We start from the raw sequence: 21,103 nt of genomic DNA, 5'->3' as shown, positions 1-21,103 counted from the left end.
GCGGGGGGTCCTGACGATGGGTTACGGGCTTTCCTCATCTTCTTTTGATAGCGTGTGGATGCCAGTGGTGTCTGTGGGCTGTTCAGTGGTTATCCCTTGTTCTTGCTCTGTGACTGGCAGAAATCCTTTTCCTGCTATGTACATAGCCTTTAAAAATGTTTTGTTGGTATTCTAGTCTTTATTAAAATGTTGTCAATTCCCAGTGATTCTCTCCTTTCCCTCTCCCCCAGCCTTCCTTTGTTTTTTTTTTTAAACAAGTATATTCAAGAAAAACAGATCAGCACATTGGCCTTGTCTGAAAATGTCTGTATTGTCCACCACCCATCTCCCAAAAGGCTAGAGGCATTCTTCACCATCAGTCCTCTGAAGTAATGTTTGTTCATGCAATTGGTTTGAGTTTTGATGTCTTTCAGTGTTGTTTTTCTTTATATTATAGTGGTCATTGTATAAATGATTTTCCTGGTTCTGTTCACTTCACTCTGTGACAGTTTATACCAGTCTTAGAAAATTTCTCTAAATTCTTTAATTCAGAGAATTTCTTATGACAATAATATTCCATTTAATTCCAATGTCATAAGTGGTGCTTATATTCTTCATGCAGTTCTCTATATTATATCCTCCTTAGGCCTACTGTGTGTTTCTCCAGATGCATAATAATTGAGAAGGGTATGGACCCAACTGTCCACACGAGATGAACCAAATGAATGAAGAAAGCCTGTTGGCCAGACTGTCATATGCATTTGGATGGACAGTGTGTAGTAGAACTGGTCCATCAGTCTACACGTCTTACACTGTGAAGAGACAACGCATCAGGCCCATCCTTGACTAGGAGGAGGGAGCAGCCTATGTATATTGCCTTTGAGAAGTTACCCGGTCTTTTTCATGACCCCATGTTTCTTTCTGAAACAAAGACCCATATTTGGCTGAGACTAATAGGATACCACAGTCTCTGGAGAATTTTAGTTTTCAGTCATCTAATGTCACTCAGGATAGATAATGTAATCTCTAGTAAAAATGTTTTGGATTAAAGGTGAAGTCGAGCAGCTAAAGGCTTGTCTTTTCAGATTGTTTAATGAAACTGGCCTTTCTAGTGAGTCTAACCCCTCTTTTTCGTTGTTAGTCCTAAGCTAAGAAGAAAGTGTGTACCAGAACTGGCGTTGAAATTATCATATGGCTTCATAGTCCTTGTTCAAAAGTTTATTTCTGTTTTTCTAGGGGAGACAGACGGTTTGAAAAACCAGGGCGAAAAGATTCAGGTAAGGTGTTTGGAAGTTTGAATTATGACTTTCATTCTCTAATTGCTTGTTTTCAGTTTTGAGTTATTCTAGGATTTTGTAGGGAAAGACAAACTAGATTGGCCTTATGTTCCCTATGTGTTCTGCATGGTAGAGGTTCCTAAGTAGAGGCATGGTTTTCATAATAGATCTTTAACTATTTCCTGAATCCCATGGTGGTTTGTAAAACTGTGAGTTTGCATCAATTCTTTCTGGGGCAAGGGTGGTTGGGGCAGGAGGCAGATTGTATGTAGTATTTGTGGAAAATTTGGAGGTTTAATTTTTTTCCATTTGGAAAGCTTTGCTTTAAGATTACTTGGAAAACGGGGCAGTACATTTCCAATTTCCTATTAGAAAAGTATAGTTTAGAACAGGCCTGCACAACCTATGGCCTGCCAAAGGATTTCTTCTACATAGAAAGGATGTTCTCCTCTACATTTTTGCGGGCTGCCTGAAATCCTTAGGCCACCTGCAGGTTTTGTAGGCCTGGTTTAGAAATAGGATAGCAGTTATGGATTCTGGACCAAAGGACTGGATTATGATCTGGAGTCCAGGTCAAGTAGCTTGGTGAGAGCTTTTTGGCAAATGGAGCCTTAGGAATTATTACAAATACTGCTGTGATAGGAAAGGCATTATGATAGAGTGCACAGAAGGCTGGCTTTAGACCCGAGTTCAGATCTTACATCTCAGCCTTGCTAGCTGTGTAACTTTGGGGCAGTCACTTTGCCTCTTTCCTCAGCTGTACAATGAAATTAATAATGCTCATAGTACCTGTCAGCTAGGGTAGATGTGGATAGTGGATGGAGTGCTGGACCTAGAGTCAGGGAGACTCATCTTCCCGAGTTCAAATTTGGGCTCACATACCAACTAGCTGTGTGACCCTGGGCAAGTCACTTCACCCTGTTTGCCTCAATTTCCTCATCTGTAAATTGAGCTGGAGAAGGAAATGGCCAGCCATCTGGTATCTCTGCCAAAAAACAAAAACCAAAAAACCCCAAATGGGGTCATGAGGGGTTGGACACGACCAAAGGTGACTGAACAAGAAGTCTTTCTAAAAGAGTTGATCAGAGAATCACTTAAGATAATAATGTATGTGAAGTGCTTTGTAAACCTTGAGGCTGTTCTAGAAGTTAGCTCTTAAATCAAGTTAGTAAGCATTTATTAAGTGTTTGTTATATCATTACGATTTTGCTAAGCTCTGGGTTTATTTAAACAAACAAAAAGCAGACCTAGTCCCTGTCCTCAGGAGCTCTTCTTCCAAGCGGGGAAACAATGTACCCACAACTGGGTGCACACAGGACACCTGCAGAGTCCCGGGAGGGCCTCCTAGAAGAGAGGGGTAGGGGGTAGAAAGGCTTCTTGCTGAAGATGGGACTTGAACTGAAGCTTGAGGGAAGGAATTTCATTGACCATCTTAACTGAGAAGTCTGTAGTCCTGGTCTAGACAATGTTATGAAAGTTTTCTGCTGTTATGAGCTTGGGTAATTTCTTATGTGCTAGGGAACTTTTTAAAAGTAAGATTGTCTCTTTTGGTGTAGGATGTCTCTCTTTAACAGCTCTAAACTCAGTTTTTAAAGAGAAATGAAAGTTCTTTTTCTATAGCCGTGAGGAACCAAAAGATGAATTTATAGCAAAAACTGGCCAGTATTAGCCTGCAAAGCATTCTTGTTACAGTGTCTGATGCCACTTGCTGTGAGGTATGTGGAGGAAGCCGCTGCTTCCCTCTCTAAGATGTCTGGATATGACATGGCGACCCACAGAAGAGTGTTCGTGGTAGACCAGGTAGACCTGGTGCCAGCTTCACTTTTCAGTGAGCTCATTTTGGGCAGGGCTATTGTCAGTACAGCAGTGCTAAGTTAGGAGACTGAAAAGTAACTAGTTATTGCTGTTAAGAGAAAGTAAAGACAGGTGAAAATTACTTTGGCAACATTCTGATTCCAGTTACAACTAGACTAGTGTTTTTTCAAGAACAGATTTCCTTACTTAGTCGTTTATATCCCAGTCCCTGTTATCTTACTAATCTGGGTTTTAATGGACGCGAGGCAAGAGAGACCAAAATGAAACTTTCTGGTTAGTGGATCCATATATTTAAGAAACCTGTCACAAATGATCTGTGCTGTTGTGGCTTTAATGAACTTGTCAGGAGTCACGTTGTAGAACTGTCAGTCTTGTGCTTTTGAATGTTGAGTGATAATGCCATTCCCCTCATTAGACTGTGGGCTCCTTGAGGGCAGGGTTTGTATTGTGCGCAGTATAGTGCCTAGCACATTGTAGGTGTTTAATAAATGTTACTGTCTAACTAGTATAGTATAGTGAGAAGAACACTGGGTTCTGAGTAAGTGGAGCTGACCTTACACTTGTGGCTGGTTGACCTTGGGCATTTACCTAAACTTACTGGGCTTCTGTCCCTCGATGAGTCATATAAGAAGTTTGGCTTGGAAGATTACTAATGTCCTCTGCAGCATGGCGTTTGAAGGTGGGGTGCTTTGTAAAGCGTGAAGCACAATGTAAACTATTTCCTGTTAATATTTGAAGGAAAATGAAAGATACAGTTGGAAGGAGCACGAACTGCCTTGGATTCTCCGTATCTCTGCAGATGGCCAAAGTGACTTCCTCTGTGCTGGTAAAATGAATGATAGTAACAGCCGCTGGTGTTGATGTTGTCCTATGAGGTAGATGAGGCACTTCATGTAAACCCTCTCCTGTCAGGCAGGTGTTTAACAGGTTTGAATAGCCTCCTTTGACAGAAGAAGAAACTGAGGTTCTGAAAGGGGAATCCAGGCCCTTGCTTGTGGTCACCCAGATGTCTGGGGAATTTGAACCCGGGTTTTCTTTGGGTTTTTAAGCTTGTGATCCTTTCTACTACAGTACTGTTAATTAATAAGGGAATGGAAATACCATTTTTATTATTCCAAATGATAGAGCAATGTTACTAACTTGGTTAAGAAATTCTGGCAGCCACTTTGAAGCATCAATAGGTGACCATTTCTTGTTTTAATGTATTCATGTTCTCTTTGTTTAATGAAGTATAAGGAAAAGCCAGAAGTTTCTGATGAGTTAAATAGCTTATGGAAGGGTTATAATTATACTTGGTTAATCCCATGAAGGTAATTTTGCAAATAAAGTAAAGAGAAATGCTTCCCTCCTTGGGTCTTTCCCTTTAGACATACCAAGAGGGTTAAGTTATTGGTAGCTTCCTCCCAGTACTGATGTTTGGGAACTTGCAGAGATATTAAGATTGGGGAGGACTTTCTCCTAGAGTGTAATATGGGCTTATAGGGAACATTTGGGGGGTGAATAAAAGCTCATCTTCCTGCTGCTTGTTTAGAACTTCGCTGTATATCCCAGATTCAGACATGGCAGTGATTTTCAAGATCATTGAGTCCAGCCCCCTCACGTTAACAGATGAGGAAACTGGAGGCCCAGGGAGGCCTGGTGCCTGGATTTAGGTCGAACAAGAGCAAGGAAGCCACAGAGTGCAGCACGGACACCTCTGCTTCTCTGACTACAAACCCGGCTGGCTTTCCACCCTCTAGAGCCTGTGGGTTAGAGAATGGGGCTCCTTCAGGGGCCTGTTAATTGGCACTCAGTTTGTGCCCGTTACCATGGAACCAGGAGTAAACATCCTACAGTAAAGTTGCCTTCCACAGAAATTACTTTAAGAGCCCATGGGATGAGCACTAGGGTGCATTCCATAACGAAGTTTCTTAGTTGATACTAAGTAATGTAAATATCAGGGACTAAAATGATACTAATAAACTGATTGGATTTTGTAATGTGATGTAAAGTACTGAGAAACTGAAAATGTTCTGATTGCTACATGGCTACTAGCAAAGGCAAATTTTTTAGCTCATTTGGCAAAGTATAAGTATCTTGACCTTCAGCCAAGCCCTTAACGCTTCATTATGCTGCCCCCAGGAGTTTATTCATAGTGAACTCTTAAGAATATTTCACAGAATCAGAAGATACCTGAGAGAGAGGTCATGTGGAGTCCAAGTTCTTCCTAAACGAGACTCGCCTGTCCACCATGTCTGACGCATGATTGATCATTGGCTTTTACTGAGAGACCTCCAGAGAGGGGGAGTCACTGACTGTTCACACAGCACATATTCTTGTAGTAAAGAAGTAAGACACAAATGCAGACAAGGTAGCACCGTGTTGACTGGTGACTTTGTTAGAATGAAGGCGGTGTGTGAATCTGTTAACCTGGCTCCCTCTTCCACGTCCCCTGCCTCCCTGGTGTGTACTCTTATGGGTATGATGCACATTGTATAGAGGGAAGGTTATGATCCTGGACCTCGTTCCTTACTTGGTTACGGGTTGAGTGTAAAGGAAATAATGTCAAAGAAAGCCTTTTAGTTGACTAGGGGAAGGCTTTCAATATAAGTGTCAAGATGCAGTTATATTTTTCATAATCCAAGTGCTTTTGGTTTGTTTTCATTTGTCTTCAGTTGTGTCCGACTCTTCATGACCCATTTGGAGTTTTCTTGGCAAAGATACTGGAGTGATTTGATACTTCCTTCTCCAGCTTATTTTACAGATGAGGAAACTGAGGCAAACAAGATTAAGTATCTCACCCAGGATCACATAGCTCAAAATATTCTGAGGCTAGATTTGAACTGAGGAAGATGAGTCTTTTTGACTCTAGACCAGGCTTGCCAAAGGATTTTGGGTGGCCAGTGAAAAATGTGAGGCTGTAAAACAGATCTGCACAACATCTGGCCTGTGGTCTGCTTTGAGGGGCAGCCTGCTGGCCATGTGTTGTGCAGGCCTGCTCTAGACCTAGCATTCTATCCACTGGGCCCCTAGCTGCTCAGTGCATCTGATACTACTTTCTAATTAGGAATCTCTGTTGGTCAGTAATTCCAGTAATCTTGTGTTAGGATAGAAGCCTCTTGTTACTATATCCTTAAAACAAACTAAAAACAACTTTTCAAATGGCAAATAGCTATTACTATAGTCTTTAAGCCAGGCCTTTTCTCTTTGCCACTTTCATCCTGCCTCTGTTTAAAAAAAAATTCAGCAAGCATTAAATCTACAGCTCCTTGCTTTAACTTGACATGTACTATTCTAAACCTGTGTCCTGTCCTTGCTTGGTCATCACTAATGCAATATTCATCTTCCTCCAGTTTCTTTTTCCATGTAAATTTAATAGTAGGGACTTCCAAGGGTGCGAGGTGGGTGGAATAATAACTCCTCGTGAGAGTTTGGAAGGATAGAATTTGTGCATTCTCATTTTATAAGTTGAGGTGTAGTTTAGTGTTGAAAAGAAATTTTAAAGTATATGTCAAGAAAAGAGTGCAAGGTTTTATTCATTAGGATGATTGAAGAATGGTCTATGAGAGTCAGATTTGAGACAGATTTACTAGAAAAGGAAGTAATGATCCAAGACAGCATGGCTTTATTAGGAAGAAGACATGCCACACTAATGTATCTTTTTTTGACAGGGTTACTAAGTCAATAGATAGGGATATGCTACAGATAAAGTTTTCCTGGCTTTTAGCAAAATATTTGATCAAGTTTCTTATATTTACAGACAAAATGGGGAGAGATGTGCTAGATGATAATGAAGTTAGTTTCAGAATTGGTTCTCTGGCTTGACCCAAAGAGTACTTAACATTTAGATAAAAACGTGGAAGGAGGACTTCAGTGAGATGGTACAGGGATCTAGACTTATCTCAGTAACTTGGATAAAGGGAGAGGTGTTCTCTTTGTCAAATTAGCAAATGGCACAAAAGCTGGTATGACTAGGTAACATACTGAATAATTAGAATCCAGAATGATCTAAACAGGTTAGAACCAATTGGACCAAATTAAACTAAGATGAAATGTAATAGAGATAAAAGCAGCCTTATGCTTGGTTTCAAAAAATCTTCCCAAGTACAAGATGGGGAAGATATGATTAGACCATGAAGAAGACTGAACAAGATGGGATAGAATGGGGTTTAGTGGACTGGCAGGTGGATACAACTCAACAGTGTGACCTGGCTGCCACTAAATATAGTCTTTGGCTACATTGAGTATTCTGTCTTCCAAGAATATGGAGATAACACTGCCATTACACTTTATTCTGGTCAGACCGTGTGCAGAATACTATGTATCATATTTTAGCAGACATCGATAGGTTGATGAATGTCCTGAGATATTGTGCCATGTGAGGTTAGGTCTGAAGGATGGTTTTAACTGGAGACCAGAAGCCTCAGGCTGAGGGGTAGGAGAGTGTGGGAGGTAGCTTTTTGGCAGGTGGAATAGCTTTATTCAAGCATTTGAAAGATTGTCACCTGGAAAGGGATTCTTATCCCTGCTAGGGCAGAATTAGAGATTGCAAAGACGCACATTTTGGATGGGTTCTAAGGAGAACTTTCTTCACAGTTAGCATTGTCTAACAATAGAATGGACACCAGACTTGGTGAGCTCCTTCTCCTAGGAGGTCTTCAAGCAAAGTTTTGGATGACTGCTTGGCAGGTTTTAGCGACAGTTCTTTTTCAGATGTAGTTTGGACTGGATGGCTGATCTTATGATTCTCTGATACTTTCATGGGTCTGCATTGTACTTGTAATTAATTTATTCCCTCCTACATTAATTTAGTTTATAGGTACAACGTCCAAATACTAAGTTAATACATCATTGAAAAGAACAGACACAGCTATACTTAAGAGTGAGATGATTAAAATGTAGGTATCATGGAATAATAGAGTCGGAAGGATTTCGGAGGGTCATGTAGTCCAATGTCCCACTGATCTTTTGTGTTTTCAGAAGAATCTGTGTGCTTTAGATTTAGAAAAGGAAATTTTGTTCTTAATTCTTTGATATGTAAATATTCAAACTGGATAATATTCCTCCTTTGCCAGTCTGTAGCAGTGTTATGTTTAAATGTTATCTGTTTTAATCCTTAAATTTTTTTTTTAATCCTTAACACAGGGTTAGAACATATCCTATTTAGTTACAGTATGGAATCATTTGTATCTTTTCCTTAAAATGAAAACCATGATGATGTCATTTTCAGTTTGTTGGTTTGATTCCAACTTTTGCAAGAGATAGTGTTTGCTCATAGTATTTGCTTTCATGGGTGCAGTCTTGGAACCAGAGCACCTCTGCGTGCATCTTTACACTGGTTACCTGTATGGCGTGGAGAATTGGTTAACTTTTCTCTGCCTGTCTTTGCTCATCTGCCAAATGAAGTGGTTGGACGAGACATAATCTCTACAGTTCTTTCCAGCTTTAAGTCAGTGAAGCCATAATTCTAATAAAAGTCTGGTTTTGGTTTTTCAAAGTTTCTTAGGTTATATTGACTTGCCTTCCATCTTTAATAATAAATCTCAGTAGGAAAAATGAAAATGTTAAATTGTAAACCCTCATTTCTGTAAAAAAAAAAATCACGCAATGTTAGAATAAAGACTGTAGTTAGGTCTTTTAAATAATGTACATAGGTGTAATGAGTGTTATTTTCTTTTTAGTAAGTTTTCTTTTTTGTAGCCCTAATATTGGTTCATTTTTACGTATCATGGTCAGGGAAATATTATTCTGACAAAAGATACAAAGCACACGTATCATTATTTCTTATGTCCCAAATAGTTTGCTACTAATTTAAAAACACTCTCTACAGGGTCATTTTTTTTCTTTTGTCTTTTACTAGAGCTTTTTGAATTAGGTCTAATTTGCCTTCATAAAAATTCTCTAAACACTTAAAAGTCTCATGTCCTTATGAATTTCATTATTAACTTTTAAAAATTAAATCCAGTACTTAATGATCTTCCTGGCTTTCTGAAAAGTGTGATAATTCGTATAACATAATCATTATATCCAAGGAGAATTTGTCATATAGTTGCTTCAAATTAGAATTGTATGTATTACATTAATTTATAGATTTAAATGGAATTGCTATGGGTAGGCTTTCTTTTTTTTGGAGGTTACTTTCTTGAATTCATTGCCTTTTACAAAAAATATCAACTCATTTAAATGTCAACAGAAATGAAGTCTGTATAATATTTGTTTCAGTCACTGTAGCTTTGATCAGTTTAGTGAAATCAGCTGGTAGAATTCTTACTTTCCCAGGTTCTATGTTACCAGAGTGTCTGCGGTTAATTCATCCATCAGTCTCAGTTTATGTGGTCATATATCATGCTTTGCATGCCACGCTGTAATTGAAGAAAAAGATAATGAGAGAGCGATGATGAGGGGAAAGCAGCTGCACATCCAGTTAAGTAGTTTAATATATATTTTAAATGTAGCCATGTCTGAATCTATTCTGCTAGCCCAGTTTCAGAGATCTGAAAGTTATCAATGTGCTGTCCATTAATATTGATTCCCATGTCAGTCCTGTTTGGGCTCTTAGGGACTATAGCAGTTTGAAGTTCAGGGATAGTTTTGTCAAAATTCTCCATTTTGATAATATATTCCCCTTTGGAACCTCGAGTCATCAGAGAGGCAAAAGAGTGATGCTTCATGATCTCTGACGGTAGGTAGGATGTCCTCCTTTGGCATATTTCCCCCGTGCCCTCATGAATAGCTGAGAGGAAAACTACTAATTCAAAGTGTCCAGGATTTTCATGCTGGAGAAAAGCAGTTAGAGGGCTCGAGGGTGTGATGGGGTGATAGTAGGTCAGTGGAAAGGTGAAGAGCGGACACTCCTCGGAGCTGATACTGTCAAGGTGCAAGTCCACACTGGTCTGGTAGAGTTGGTTATTTTCTCGCTCCTGGTACAGAATGGCAGAAACCCGGACGCAGGTGAGTGGGGTTTGTTGAGTGTTGGCCACTTTGAAGATCAGATTTGGTTTGCCATCTATGTGGGTTACTACTGCCAAGTCAGTAAAGCGGATCCAGAAAATTCTGTTCTTTGGACGGGCAATCTTTGCCACAAAGGCACCTAAATTAGAAACAGTTGACTTTGTTACAGACTTATCATTAATTCTAACTAACTTTTATGAACTAGTTTACCAAGTGATGTATTTTCGGTATTTTTTTCTTACATTGGGTTAGGTGTGGAATTGTTTGTATTTTAGGTATCTTTTTTTTTTTTAACCAGGTGGGGAACTGTCCTTTTTTTTTATTTTTTATTTTTTATTTTTTAAGGCTAGGCAATGGGATTAAGTGACCTGCCCAGGGTCACACAGCTAGTAAGTGTTATGTGTCTGAGGCTGGATTTGAACTCAGGACCTCCTGAATCCAGGGCCAGTGCTCCATCCACTGAGCCACCTAGCTGTCCCTTTAGGTATCGTTTTTTAGAATAGATTAGGAACTAGATTTTAAGTGTCATGTACTACCTCTTGGAATTGATTTTGTTTAACTTTTTTGGGAATGTAAACCTTTTAAGTAGGGCCTGGAAACAATTTGTGTGTTAGTAAGTACATGTTTTGTCAAAACTTTTCAAAGAAAGAAAATAGATTTTCTTGGCGTATATGTTCTTACTATAGATCTAAATCAGATCTGCACAACATATAGTTTGCAGGCCGCTTGTGACCCACCAAAGGATTTCAGGTGGCTTGTGGAAAATGTAGAGGTTATAAAAGAAAGTAAAGATGTAACAAGTGCTTTGTCTGTGCCCCGCTTAACCTGCCTTCCCCTAGTCATGTTGTCCCTGTCGTGGATTGCCACTGTGTACTCTCTTCTGTTTGTCCCATGACTCGCAGCAGCCAACCATCATTATACCTTTACTTGGAAAGTGAGCCGCTAGAAGCCTATCTGGGGCCTGAAGAAGTTTAGCCTATTTTAATTTTGGCCTCTCCTTACTGCCAAGTGGTGCAGATCTGATCTAAATGGAGATCTTTTTCATATGAATAAAATTGCTTTTGTTTATTGGGAATGGGAAAATTCCCTTTTCCTCATTTCTTAGATTTGGAGGTGGGGGCAGTGACCTCTGATTTCATCAGTGTAGGGACCATCCAGCCCCCACTGATCTGTGGTTTGTAATCTTAGAAAATTGCTGAGGCCTTGGGAAGTTAAGTGACTTGACCAAGGTTACACAGGTAGGACTTCTAAAAAGACTCCACTACACCAATATTTTCCAAACTTTTTTGACTGTAGATCCATATTGTTAAAAGATTTTTTTTTAGAGTGCTCCCTGATTGGTAAAAAACTTATTTTGAGTGCCCCTCCCAAGTGTATGAGTATTTATTTATACCTTATACACGTACTACTCCATCAGTAATTGTATAGGTTATAAAACTTTCCCCCAAGTAGGCATTGTTAAATATAGAATCAATAGGGACCCTCTGGAGTTTGGAGAACGGTAGTGAGATGGTTTCGTCTGTGAGCTGTGGGGGAGGATCACTTGGAGAGGAGAAAGACTTGCAGCAGATGGACCAATTAGGGGGCTGTTGTATGAGCCCGGGCAAGATGTGATGAGGTCCTGAGCTGGAGTGATCGCTGGGTCAGTAGGAAGAGGGGCCAGATGTCAGTAATGAAGAATCAGCACTGATTGGATGAGTGGGAGGGGCCAAAGTGAGGTGTCTGGATGGACCTGGAGCTTGGGAGAACCTGCATGACTGGAAATATGGTTATGCCCTTGATAGTAGCTGGGAAGTTTGGAAGAGAGGAGGGTTTGGCCTGTGGGATTAACCCTGGTTTGCTCAAAATGGAGAGTGATGGGGCTCTTCCTTGCCTCAGTGCAGAGGTAAGGGAGGGAGCGGGGGTGGGGGTGGGGGTGGCGCCATAGAGACAGGGTTGGAATTTTCTGTGCCCTGAAGGGTCACCACCCTACTTCAAATGAGAGACTGGTATGTACCTAAAGGAGATACCTTATATAGTAGAGAGATTGTTGGGGATGAGGGCAAGTATGGTTGTATGAGAGCTGTCTTTCTCTTTGGTTACATACCCTTTGGGGACCCCACTTTGAAGACCACCGCATTTATTGTTAGGAAACTGTTGATTTGTCTCTCTTTCTGTATGTTGGGCAAGAGGAGAAGAGCAGCTGGTAAAGGGAAAGGCCCTTGGGAGTTGCCAGACACTTAAAGCTGAAATAGAGCTTTATTTTAAGTCAAATGGTCTTCATGATAGGGAGAGTATATTGAAATAGTGCTGGATTCGGAGTTCGAGGGCCTGATTTCAAATTTTGCTCTGCCACCATGAAGGGTGAGGCACCATAATTTCTCACTGAAATTGATAGGCTTGTACCATATTCTTTTTGTGGTACTGCTGTGAATGAGCTTAGGGAGTATTATCACCTCTGAAAGCCAAGGTTTTTTCCCTTGTGAAAACATCTATTTTAGAGCTTATATTAATTTAAAGGCTTTTAAAGTCCTTGAAACCAGACTATTTCTTTTTAGCCTTATTCAAGTTATCATTTGCCAACTATAGAAAAAGTAATCAAATCCACAAGTATTTAGTGAATATCTGTTATGCAAAAGACGTTATGGGAAATGCATAACAAGCTACCTGAATGGTGTAGATAAATAGTGTCAAGAGTTTAGAGAGCCTAGGTGTTGATTGCTGCCCAGGTGCCAAACTAAAGCGTGGACTGGTTGCCCGATCTGCCAAAGATCACAGCAGGCCAAGGACCTGAATCCATGTCCCCTGACTCTTCACACAGTACTTCTCCAAGGGACTGAGAAAAGCATCTAGAAGAAAGGGCTCTTGTCTGTTGAGAAGCACGTTTACCAGCAGAGTGTTAGTCCTGGTAAGGGTCTCTGCCTTCCCTGAAGCACTTCCCCATGGCCTTTTTGAACAGGTAGTTTTGCAACCTAGTTTCTAGTGGATTTTTCTCTAGGGTGGGTGTTGGATTTAGTCTCTGTCGTGTAATACTGACTCTGGTACTGTGTCCCCAGTGGAGGGTCAGATTAAATCGGAGGGAAATTCTGACTTAATTGGAGAAAATCGAAAAATGAATTTTTGCTTACAATTAAGATGCGGAAGCCATATTTCACAATTTGGAAGCTATGTCTTCCCAACTAGGAGTGCATCTCATTGTGGGCTCCTAGGTTTGGGCGATCGAGATGCCAGTCTTCCTTCTTAGCTGCTATGCTGTTTGGTCTCTTTTACACCCTTCACTCCTTCAAGCCAGGGGATATGATGAAAATAACACAAAGTATTTTTTCCTGTACATACAAAGACAAGACGTATTTGGCTTTCTTGAAAAGACTGTGGCATCCCTGTGGAACTTGATAAGAGTTAGGATTTACTAGCAAGGCAGCTTCTTCAGGATGAGAATGTTTTTAGCATAGAATTATTACTATTTCTCTCACTTGGAGGGAGGGAGGGAAACCCTTTTCTTCTCCCTGTCCCCTGGAAACTCTCTTCCTAATGAGAACACATCCCAGAGGCAAATCCTTCTCTGTGTTACATGGATTTCCTGTACTTCCCAAATACTTGGTCACATTTTTGAGAGAACAAAGAAAATTACCTGTGATAAAGGCCTCCAGCATGATTCCCAGGAGCATCTGGGTGGCCAGTAAGAAAACTGCTCCGGGACATTCACCACTGGGGTACATGGTCCCGTAGCCAATGGTGAGCTGCGTCTCCACTGAGAAGCAGAATGCGTCTGTGAAACTGGTGAGGTATTTTACACAGATGGTGTGGTTTTCAGGTGGTTTGTCATGGTTGATCCCAATATCGCCATTCACCTCTGCTAGAACATACCAGAAGACTGCAAAGACGAGCCAGTGAAGCACAAAAGATGCAGAAAAGATCAGTAACATCCATCGCCATCGCATGTCTATTAGGAGTCCCCACACGTCTTGGAGCCGGGCGAGGCAAGATCCTGGGGCTTTGCCCATTTGCAGGGTGCTGTGGCCATCTTTGGTTACTATCCTCTTGTGTGTCTGAGTCAGGAGTGGAGTCATATATTTAGCGCCATCCATTCTGGACTGTTGTGCTCTGAAACCAGAAGATCTATTGGTAGCGGATGGTTAGTCAACATGAAAAGATTCTGACAGCCCCCACTAACATACAGTCTTGCACAAACACACCAGCCCAAAATGATACTTTCCCTGTTTAAGCTCTGACACTTAATTTATCTATACCATTCAGTTAGCTTGTTTTGCATTTCACATAATGTCTTTTGCATAATAGGTATTCATTAAATACTTGTTGATTTGATTACTTTTTCTATAGTTGGCAAACGATAACTTGAATAAGGCTAAAAAGAAATCATCAAAATTAAATGAATTATGACTGTTGTCACTTTATTATATTTAGATTTAAAAAGCTAGAATTACTTGGAAGTTAAATTTCTACACAGTATCAGCTTTTTTTATGTCACGTCTACCTTGAGAATTTTCTGTAAGGAGGCTTTCCGTACAACGAACTTAGGAAACAGGTTCATGCTAAGCTTTTTGTCCCACTCTAGAGGCAGACAGGTGTTAACATAAGAATATATGTAGCAATGAAGCATAACGATGCTTCATACATCTGTTCATTGCGTAGTGGGAATAGTCCTAAACAAGTACTATTGGATATTTTAAAAGAGCAACACATTTCAGAAGTTGAGCAAAATGAATCATTATGAAGGAGTCTAATGAAATGGCAGTTTTATAAAGATGATATGACACCATATAATAACATGGGAGTTTGAACATTTTCATTGGCAGCTTCTCACTGGGGCATCTGGTTTTCCTTTGTTAAGCGTAATTGGGTGTGTTTCACCTGGGGTCACCCTTATGTGGGTCAGGTCCTTCTTTGGTGTGCTAAGTAAGGGGCTTCTACACACAGAAAATGAAATGAGGACTTTTTCCCATTGAATACTCATTTCAGAAAGATTACATCATCACAGTAGTGGCCCATTCGTTATGATCTCTATGTAGAAACCTTGTCATTATTTCTACATCCTTTACTTGGAATAAGGATGCTTAAGAAGGCTCTTAGCAGAAGCAGTCAGCATGCAAACTCTGCTCCTATGGCCTCTTCGGGTGCTCTCTATAGCCATTGGCCTGACTTGGACAGTTGAAAAATGGTTATTAGATGATTAGTTATTTATTCCTCCTTCTTTGATATCTTTCTGTACTTTTCTTTCTGAATTTTAGTCTCTGAAACCTTTTGTCCTCCTATTGGGCCATTGGATTTGAATCCCCAATTTAAAATGTTTCAGAAATATTTACAAGGAGAAAGAGAGCACCCTAATTTTCCAGATGTCATCATGAATCTATTTAGGGTTAACTGATTGCTTAGACTTTCACATTTATACATTTTTAATGCTAGATTGTCCATTAACACAGTTAAAAGCATTGATGTCATCCTCAAAGTATAATGAAGATTACATGTTAATGAGTAATTAGACCCTTGACATAAAAATGGTTATAAAAGTCTGTCATATTATTATTTAGTGGTGCCCTGGCATAATTATTTAATGACTGATTTTACTAGGCACCATACGCAGTATTTTATACACAGACACATACTCAGCTATTTTTATGAATGTTCAAGACTTCTCCAGAGGTGACTGATATTGCTACAAATGTAGTCTGTGTCAGCATGTGATTTTATTAAGCATAATTTTATTAGATTTTGACCCTGGCCCTCTACTTAGGTTTGCTTTCATTTTCTTTAATATTTCTTCATGGAAGAATATACTATGAAATAGCTCATTATCTTCAATCATCCTTTTGGGTATACATGTAATTTTTCAGTGCAGATACTGCTGATTTGCATGTTGTTTTTCAGTCTGTACACTCTGTTCCACCTTACTTACATCAGAATTTTTCTTACAAGGACCAGAGTTAACTCTTCAGTTAATTTATTTTCACGCTTAGACCTCCTTGGTTCAGAAGCATACAGCATAAATCAGTTCAATACTTCCTATGTGCAGAGAGCAGAAGGGGTAGATTCAGAGTTTAGTTAATAAAGACCCAGCCCCTGACTTTCTGGAGCTTGACTGGCCAGGCTGATGGGACACGTATATGTATGAGAGACGTGATTAGCAGAAACGGCATCATCCATGGATGAAAGTAAAGTGCAGGGTAAAGAACCTGCTAACGTGGTGTACATCCTCACACTTTAAGGCCTGGGGGACCTTCAGCGTTAGAGAGCCCAGGGCCCAGCGTTACTCATTGAAGCCGTGGCCTTTTGCTGAAAGGTTTCATCCTTCTTAGTCTAACTTGTCAATTTTTTAAGCTTTTTTCTTATCTCCTAATCGCGAAATTCGTTTATTTAAGAAATCAGAGTTTTCTGCCACTTGAATTCTAATTGTGTCTTCTTCATCCCCCACCCCAGCATAGTTCCTCAATCATCTTCTTCCTACAGTTTTGTGTCCCCTACCATCCTGCTCCTGTCTCTGTTCTTTCATTTGCTCAGACAGTTTAAGTATTTCTTTTTCTTGCTAAGGAGTTTCCCTGACATCATGCTCTAGGGTGACTTTCACTTTTGAAGACTCTGGGGCCTTTGCTGTCTGATGAGTCAGACGCACCAAGCCACGTCCTGCATCGCTGGCAGCACTGGGCTCTGGCCTCAGTTGTTGCTGTGGGTATGACCCTGCATAGGTCACTTCATCTTCTGGGGCCTGGGTTTGTTCAGGGTGATTTGGGCAGGACAGCAAATGAAATGGAGGACAGTTTAAAGTCAGCAAAGCAACTCATCCTCAACACAGCTCCAGGGAATTGCTGTGATAATTACCCTCATTTTACATTTAAGGGAATAGAGGCAGACTTGCCTGTGATCACAGAGTCAGAAAGAATTTGTCACACTCTGGTCTTCTGGCACTGAGTTGAGCGCTTTCTCCACTCTGCCGTGATCTCTGTGGTTTTTTCTGTTTCTACATCATGCTCTGGATCATGTTCCGTGTCCCCATAAGCCCGTGTGCTGCTTATCTGTATTTTGTATAAGTCACTATTTTGTAATTTGTCTCTAGTGATCAGTGTGTGTGTGTGTGTGTGTGCGCGTGTGTGTGTGTGTGTGTGTGTGTATGTATGTATATATATGTATGTGATTGTGATCAAAGATTGCCCCCTTTTGTACTATCTGCAAAGTACTTCATCCTTTAGCGGATTCTGTCATTCAGTAAGTTATATTTTGATTGAATAAGGGAGGATGAATGAATATTATGTCGATGTCGTTATTGACTTCTGCTTAGATGATTTCCATCAGCTAAAATGCTTGTAATGAAATAAGTAGTGGAAAGGAAATTTTGAGAGAGTTTTATCTGAGTGGATAGAGCAAGATTTCGTACACACAAGTGTGTGTGTGTGTGTGTGTGTGTGTGTGTGTGTGTGTGTGTGTGGTTGTGTGTTTTACTACTTTGGTGAGTTAAAATAAAGGACTGTTAGACCCTTCCAGCTAAAGTTCTGAAATAATGTCTTCTCTGCCGTGGTTTAAAATACTGTAATTCACACTACATGTTAAAGACAAGTCATAACAATAAATATCATCTTAGTTGATCAGTTTTATTCACGTTTGTTATAAACTGGCTCAGTACAGTTAAGACTTTATTGAGAATTGTATACCAATCTTCTTTTTTGCACATTTGATAAAATCTACAAAATAAGAGCCTATTCAGACCAATTAATAAGCTTCGTGTCCTTTTTACTTTTTGTCTCCTTTATAGGAATAACTATTTTTATTCCAATATTAACCATCAACTTAAATAGTGAATTAAAATTAGGGTATAGGTAGTGAAAGAGAGAGCAAGAGAGAGAGTGTGTGTGTATGTGTGTGAGTATCCATTATTGAAAATAAAAACTATGCGAGCATTTAAGTCCTTTGTCATTGTCCATTTTAGGAGTTTTTACTCACGTAATTTACCCCTACTGAGTAAAAAAGCAAAGCATAATCTTAAAAAAAAAGTCTTTTTAATTCCTTCCAGTGACTTGTTCTGTTCTCCCAAGTGAAGTTTCTGAATCATAATCAGATATAGGCATGTATTCAGTGAGGTGATGAGAAATTCCAGGAATATTTTCAACTGGGCTATCCCATTTCTGATATTTCAAAAGAAATGTTTTCATAGAATTACCCATATTCCACATAACTAATTATGACCCTAACCTTTCTGCCTACCACTCCCCTTCACCCTCCCCCCCCGCCCCAATTAATAATTTTTAATAGATAAATACTTACCAACTGTTTTGAAGCTTTGGCTAATGTGCAGAAATGTGGCTCTTTAGGGAGTCTTGGAGGGGTATTTCTCTTTAGGCAGACAGCCCTATCTACAAGTCTGGTTTGTAGGGCTCTCTTGTTGAACTGGGTTTACAGTTCACATTCCTCTGTTTATAATGCAGTGGGGGCTGGTTTCTTCTGAAGCTGATGTGATTGGTCACTTAGTCTGCAGGGGGGCCAATTAGCTCTGATCATGTGGAAAAGAATGCTCGTTTGTTAGGAGGTCTTTCTTTACCCAACACAAACCTTAGCAGCCCTAGAGAAATCCTCCAAAACTGACTTGGAGAAGGGGTGCATTTTTTTCTCTAATCAGAATCCGACTTTAGTAAGTTGTGCATAATCTTACTTTAGGTCTTATTTGGAAGTCCAAAGGTATAAAATTCCTTGCAACTTTCCATTTGGTCTTCTCTTTTATTGTAGGTTAAAGTACAAGATACTTGTACTAACAAGACCTCCCTTTCTTCTATCACTTTATTATTATTTTTTTCTTCTATCACTTCAGATAAGGTTTATTTTGGAGAAGAATGTTGTAATCAAAGATCTGGAAGAGATTTTTGAATCTAGCTTCTGTATTTTACATATGTAAGATTCAGAATCCACAGTCATGTTGGTGATAAAGCCAGAACTAGAATTTAGGGTTAGAAATAGGCCAAGATGTTAACTTTTATCTCTTTTTCAAGTGCCATTCCTAGTTAGAATGGCTATTATGGGTTCCAGTGTTGTCCTGGTAGTAATAGATCATTGGGGAAAACCTTTCAATACATTTATAGTTCAGTATAGTAATATCTAAGACCTAACCTGTCCAATGACTTCTTTGTAGAAGAACTGAAGAATTCAATTATAAATCCAGCTTCAGGGGGCATTTAAGGAATTTTTGCTTTAATGGCACATATAGCGATCCTCAGTAAAACAAGGTATACAGGACAGAGACAATTCAGCTCAATGCCATAGTAGTGTTTAGCTGGAAATTTTCTGTGTGCCAGCTCGTGTCAACACTGAAATGAACTCTGGGGATAGCTTTGTTGTGACCTGCAGTGCAATACTTTTTTTCCTCTCTATTAGCTACTGATGTGAGAACTTTGATCCAACATTTCTATATAAGAGGATCTGAGGAACAAAGACTCTGATTGTGTCTCGCAGGCCGAGCTGTTGGAGACCTGCTGGGAAAATTATTAATGTGGACCCATGTAATGCTCCTTAGGGAGTGAAATCGGCCCTTGGGGACTTTGGCTCTTTTTGTAAAACAAACAAAAAATTAATTCTCTCTTTGTTTAATTAATACCAAACATTTCAATACAAGTTCAGGCACAGCATCTAAAAATCTGATCGATATTATGTGACCTTCTGAATTGTGGAAGGTAAAACCCTAGGAAAGGGACCTGTGGGGCATCATTTCACTCATTCCTCTTTCATTCATTTGGTAGTAGAAATGATAATTAGCTATTGGCAGGCTGATTTTTAAAATAAATTCTGATATTTTATAGCAGCTGTGACGTAAACAGATAATATGTGGGGCAGAGGCTTATGATTCCAACTGCCAAGTGGCTTCCAAGTAAGCGTCTTATAGTAGTAGGATGAAATTGGGAATCACGTATAGTAAAATTAACTGTCACAGTCATCATACCCCAATAAATTTTTATTATTGATCTTTATACTGTATTTTAACAGGGATAGTTCCAACTTCAAGAAATATTAGGGTCTTAGAATGTAAACTTTGAGATCTTGAGGCACAAGGAAATACATTATGAGGTAGCTAAGTGGTAAAGTGGATAGAGCACCGGCCCTGAAGTCAGGAGAATCTGAGTTCAAATCTGGCCTCAGACCAAACACTTGGCACTTACTAGCTGTGTGACCCTGGGCAAGTCACTTAACCCCAGTTGCCTAAAAAAAAAAAACCATTATATGAAACTGGTACTTATTTTACAGAATTCTGAACTCTTTGAATGATATTTTTGAGTCTTGTCAAATTTTAGACCAGGAACTGGATTTTTTGGAAGAAGACAATTGGGAGGTAACAAATGAACTTCTTCCTTATGACAGGTTCCTCTCTTGTAAGTCAGAGTAGAGATCCTGAAAAGTAACAGAATTTCCAGAAATGGCCTTACTTGGAAAATAAGGTAACTGGAGCTGAGTGCTGTTTGTTTTTTTTTTTTTTAATTTGTGGTGTAGGAAAAGCAGTAACGAGCACCAGAGGAACGGTGATCTAAAATGGTGTAATGAGGGCAGCATCAACAACACCTTGAGAGATGCATACATGTTCAGTTGACAGGGAATCCGCAGCAATCTGAATAGAGCTAAGATAAGGGAAGCCTGCAGTGGAGATGCATGGAAATGGCGTAAAGAAAGTTAAAGTCTCAGTGGAGGCAGCTAAGAGCCCAGTTACTACAGAAGATGGCAAAGTAGTAGAACTCAAGGTGGAAAAAACCACCTCAGAAAAATGAAGGAATTGGAAAAAGATGATGGGAAAAAATGCAGATAAAAATGACAGGATTTGGAAGACAAATTAGAGAAAATAAAACATAATAGAGAGGTGTCCCTTAAGTGCAGAATTACCACATTATTTCAGGAAAATATAAAAAAGGTTCCCAGATGTGTCAAAACTAAATGCCACACTACAAAGAGAAGGTCTTCCTAGAAGCTCAATGTGGAGATAATGGCAGTCTGGAACACAGGTCACGCAGACTCTGAGAGTGCCACATCTATTGTATGTGTCAGTTTTCTGAGAGAAGTGGAAATGTGTGTATGTTCCTGACAAGGGATACCCTTTAGCGACAGGACACATTGAACTTCAAGAGGCTCCCCACTACTGTAGA

The 21,103-nt window shown here is 39.7% G+C and overlaps 2 protein-coding genes across 12 annotated transcripts in view; one reads left to right on the top strand and one right to left on the bottom strand.

Moving 5' to 3' along the window:
- The window catches only part of GIGYF2 (GRB10 interacting GYF protein 2), a 162,318-nt gene that overhangs the window by 75,922 nt on the left and 65,293 nt on the right, over positions 1-21,103 (top strand). For 9 of the 10 annotated variants that reach the window (XR_013486773.1, XM_078154640.1, XM_078154638.1 and 6 more), the window contains one exon: positions 1,216-1,256. The exons of the other annotated variant lie outside the window; for it this stretch is intronic. Coding sequence is in view for 8 of the 9 variants with exons in the window: in XM_078154640.1 (XP_078010766.1) it covers positions 1,216-1,256 (41 nt within the window). In the remaining variant the exon portion in view is untranslated. The remainder of the gene's footprint in view (positions 1-1,215; positions 1,257-21,103) is intronic. 10 annotated transcript variants of the gene reach the window in all.
- Positions 9,518-14,089, bottom strand: KCNJ13 (potassium inwardly rectifying channel subfamily J member 13). 2 transcript variants are annotated; one of them, XM_020972096.2, is made up of 2 exons: positions 13,612-14,089; positions 9,518-10,140 (listed from the first exon to the last, which is right to left on the bottom strand). In XM_020972096.2, exons 1-2 carry the CDS (start codon positions 14,066-14,068, stop codon positions 9,518-9,520), a joined length of 1,080 nt encoding a protein of 359 aa, XP_020827755.1. In that variant the 5' UTR covers positions 14,069-14,089. The 2 variants fall into 2 exon arrangements, with proteins under 2 accessions (XP_020827755.1, XP_078010770.1); XM_078154644.1 differs by having other exon boundaries at positions 10,080-10,140; positions 13,848-14,068.

This window comes from Phascolarctos cinereus, unplaced genomic scaffold (assembly GCF_003287225.1).
Source record: "Phascolarctos cinereus isolate Bilbo 61053 unplaced genomic scaffold, phaCin_HiC Scaffold_5;HRSCAF=322, whole genome shotgun sequence".
Classification (NCBI taxonomy): domain Eukaryota; kingdom Metazoa; phylum Chordata; class Mammalia; order Diprotodontia; family Phascolarctidae; genus Phascolarctos; species Phascolarctos cinereus.
Note: the sequence above shows the minus strand (reverse complement) of the source record. Positions and strands in the feature narration are given on the sequence as shown.

Coding starts and splice junctions, on each gene's coding strand:
- KCNJ13 (XM_020972096.2), bottom strand. CDS start 14,068: ATGGATGGCGCTAAATATATGACTCCACTCCTGACTCAGACACACAAG. Junction 10,141..13,611: donor GCTGGAGGCCTTTATCACAG/GTAATTTTCTTT, acceptor TTTCTAATTTAG/GTGCCTTTGTGGCAAAGATT.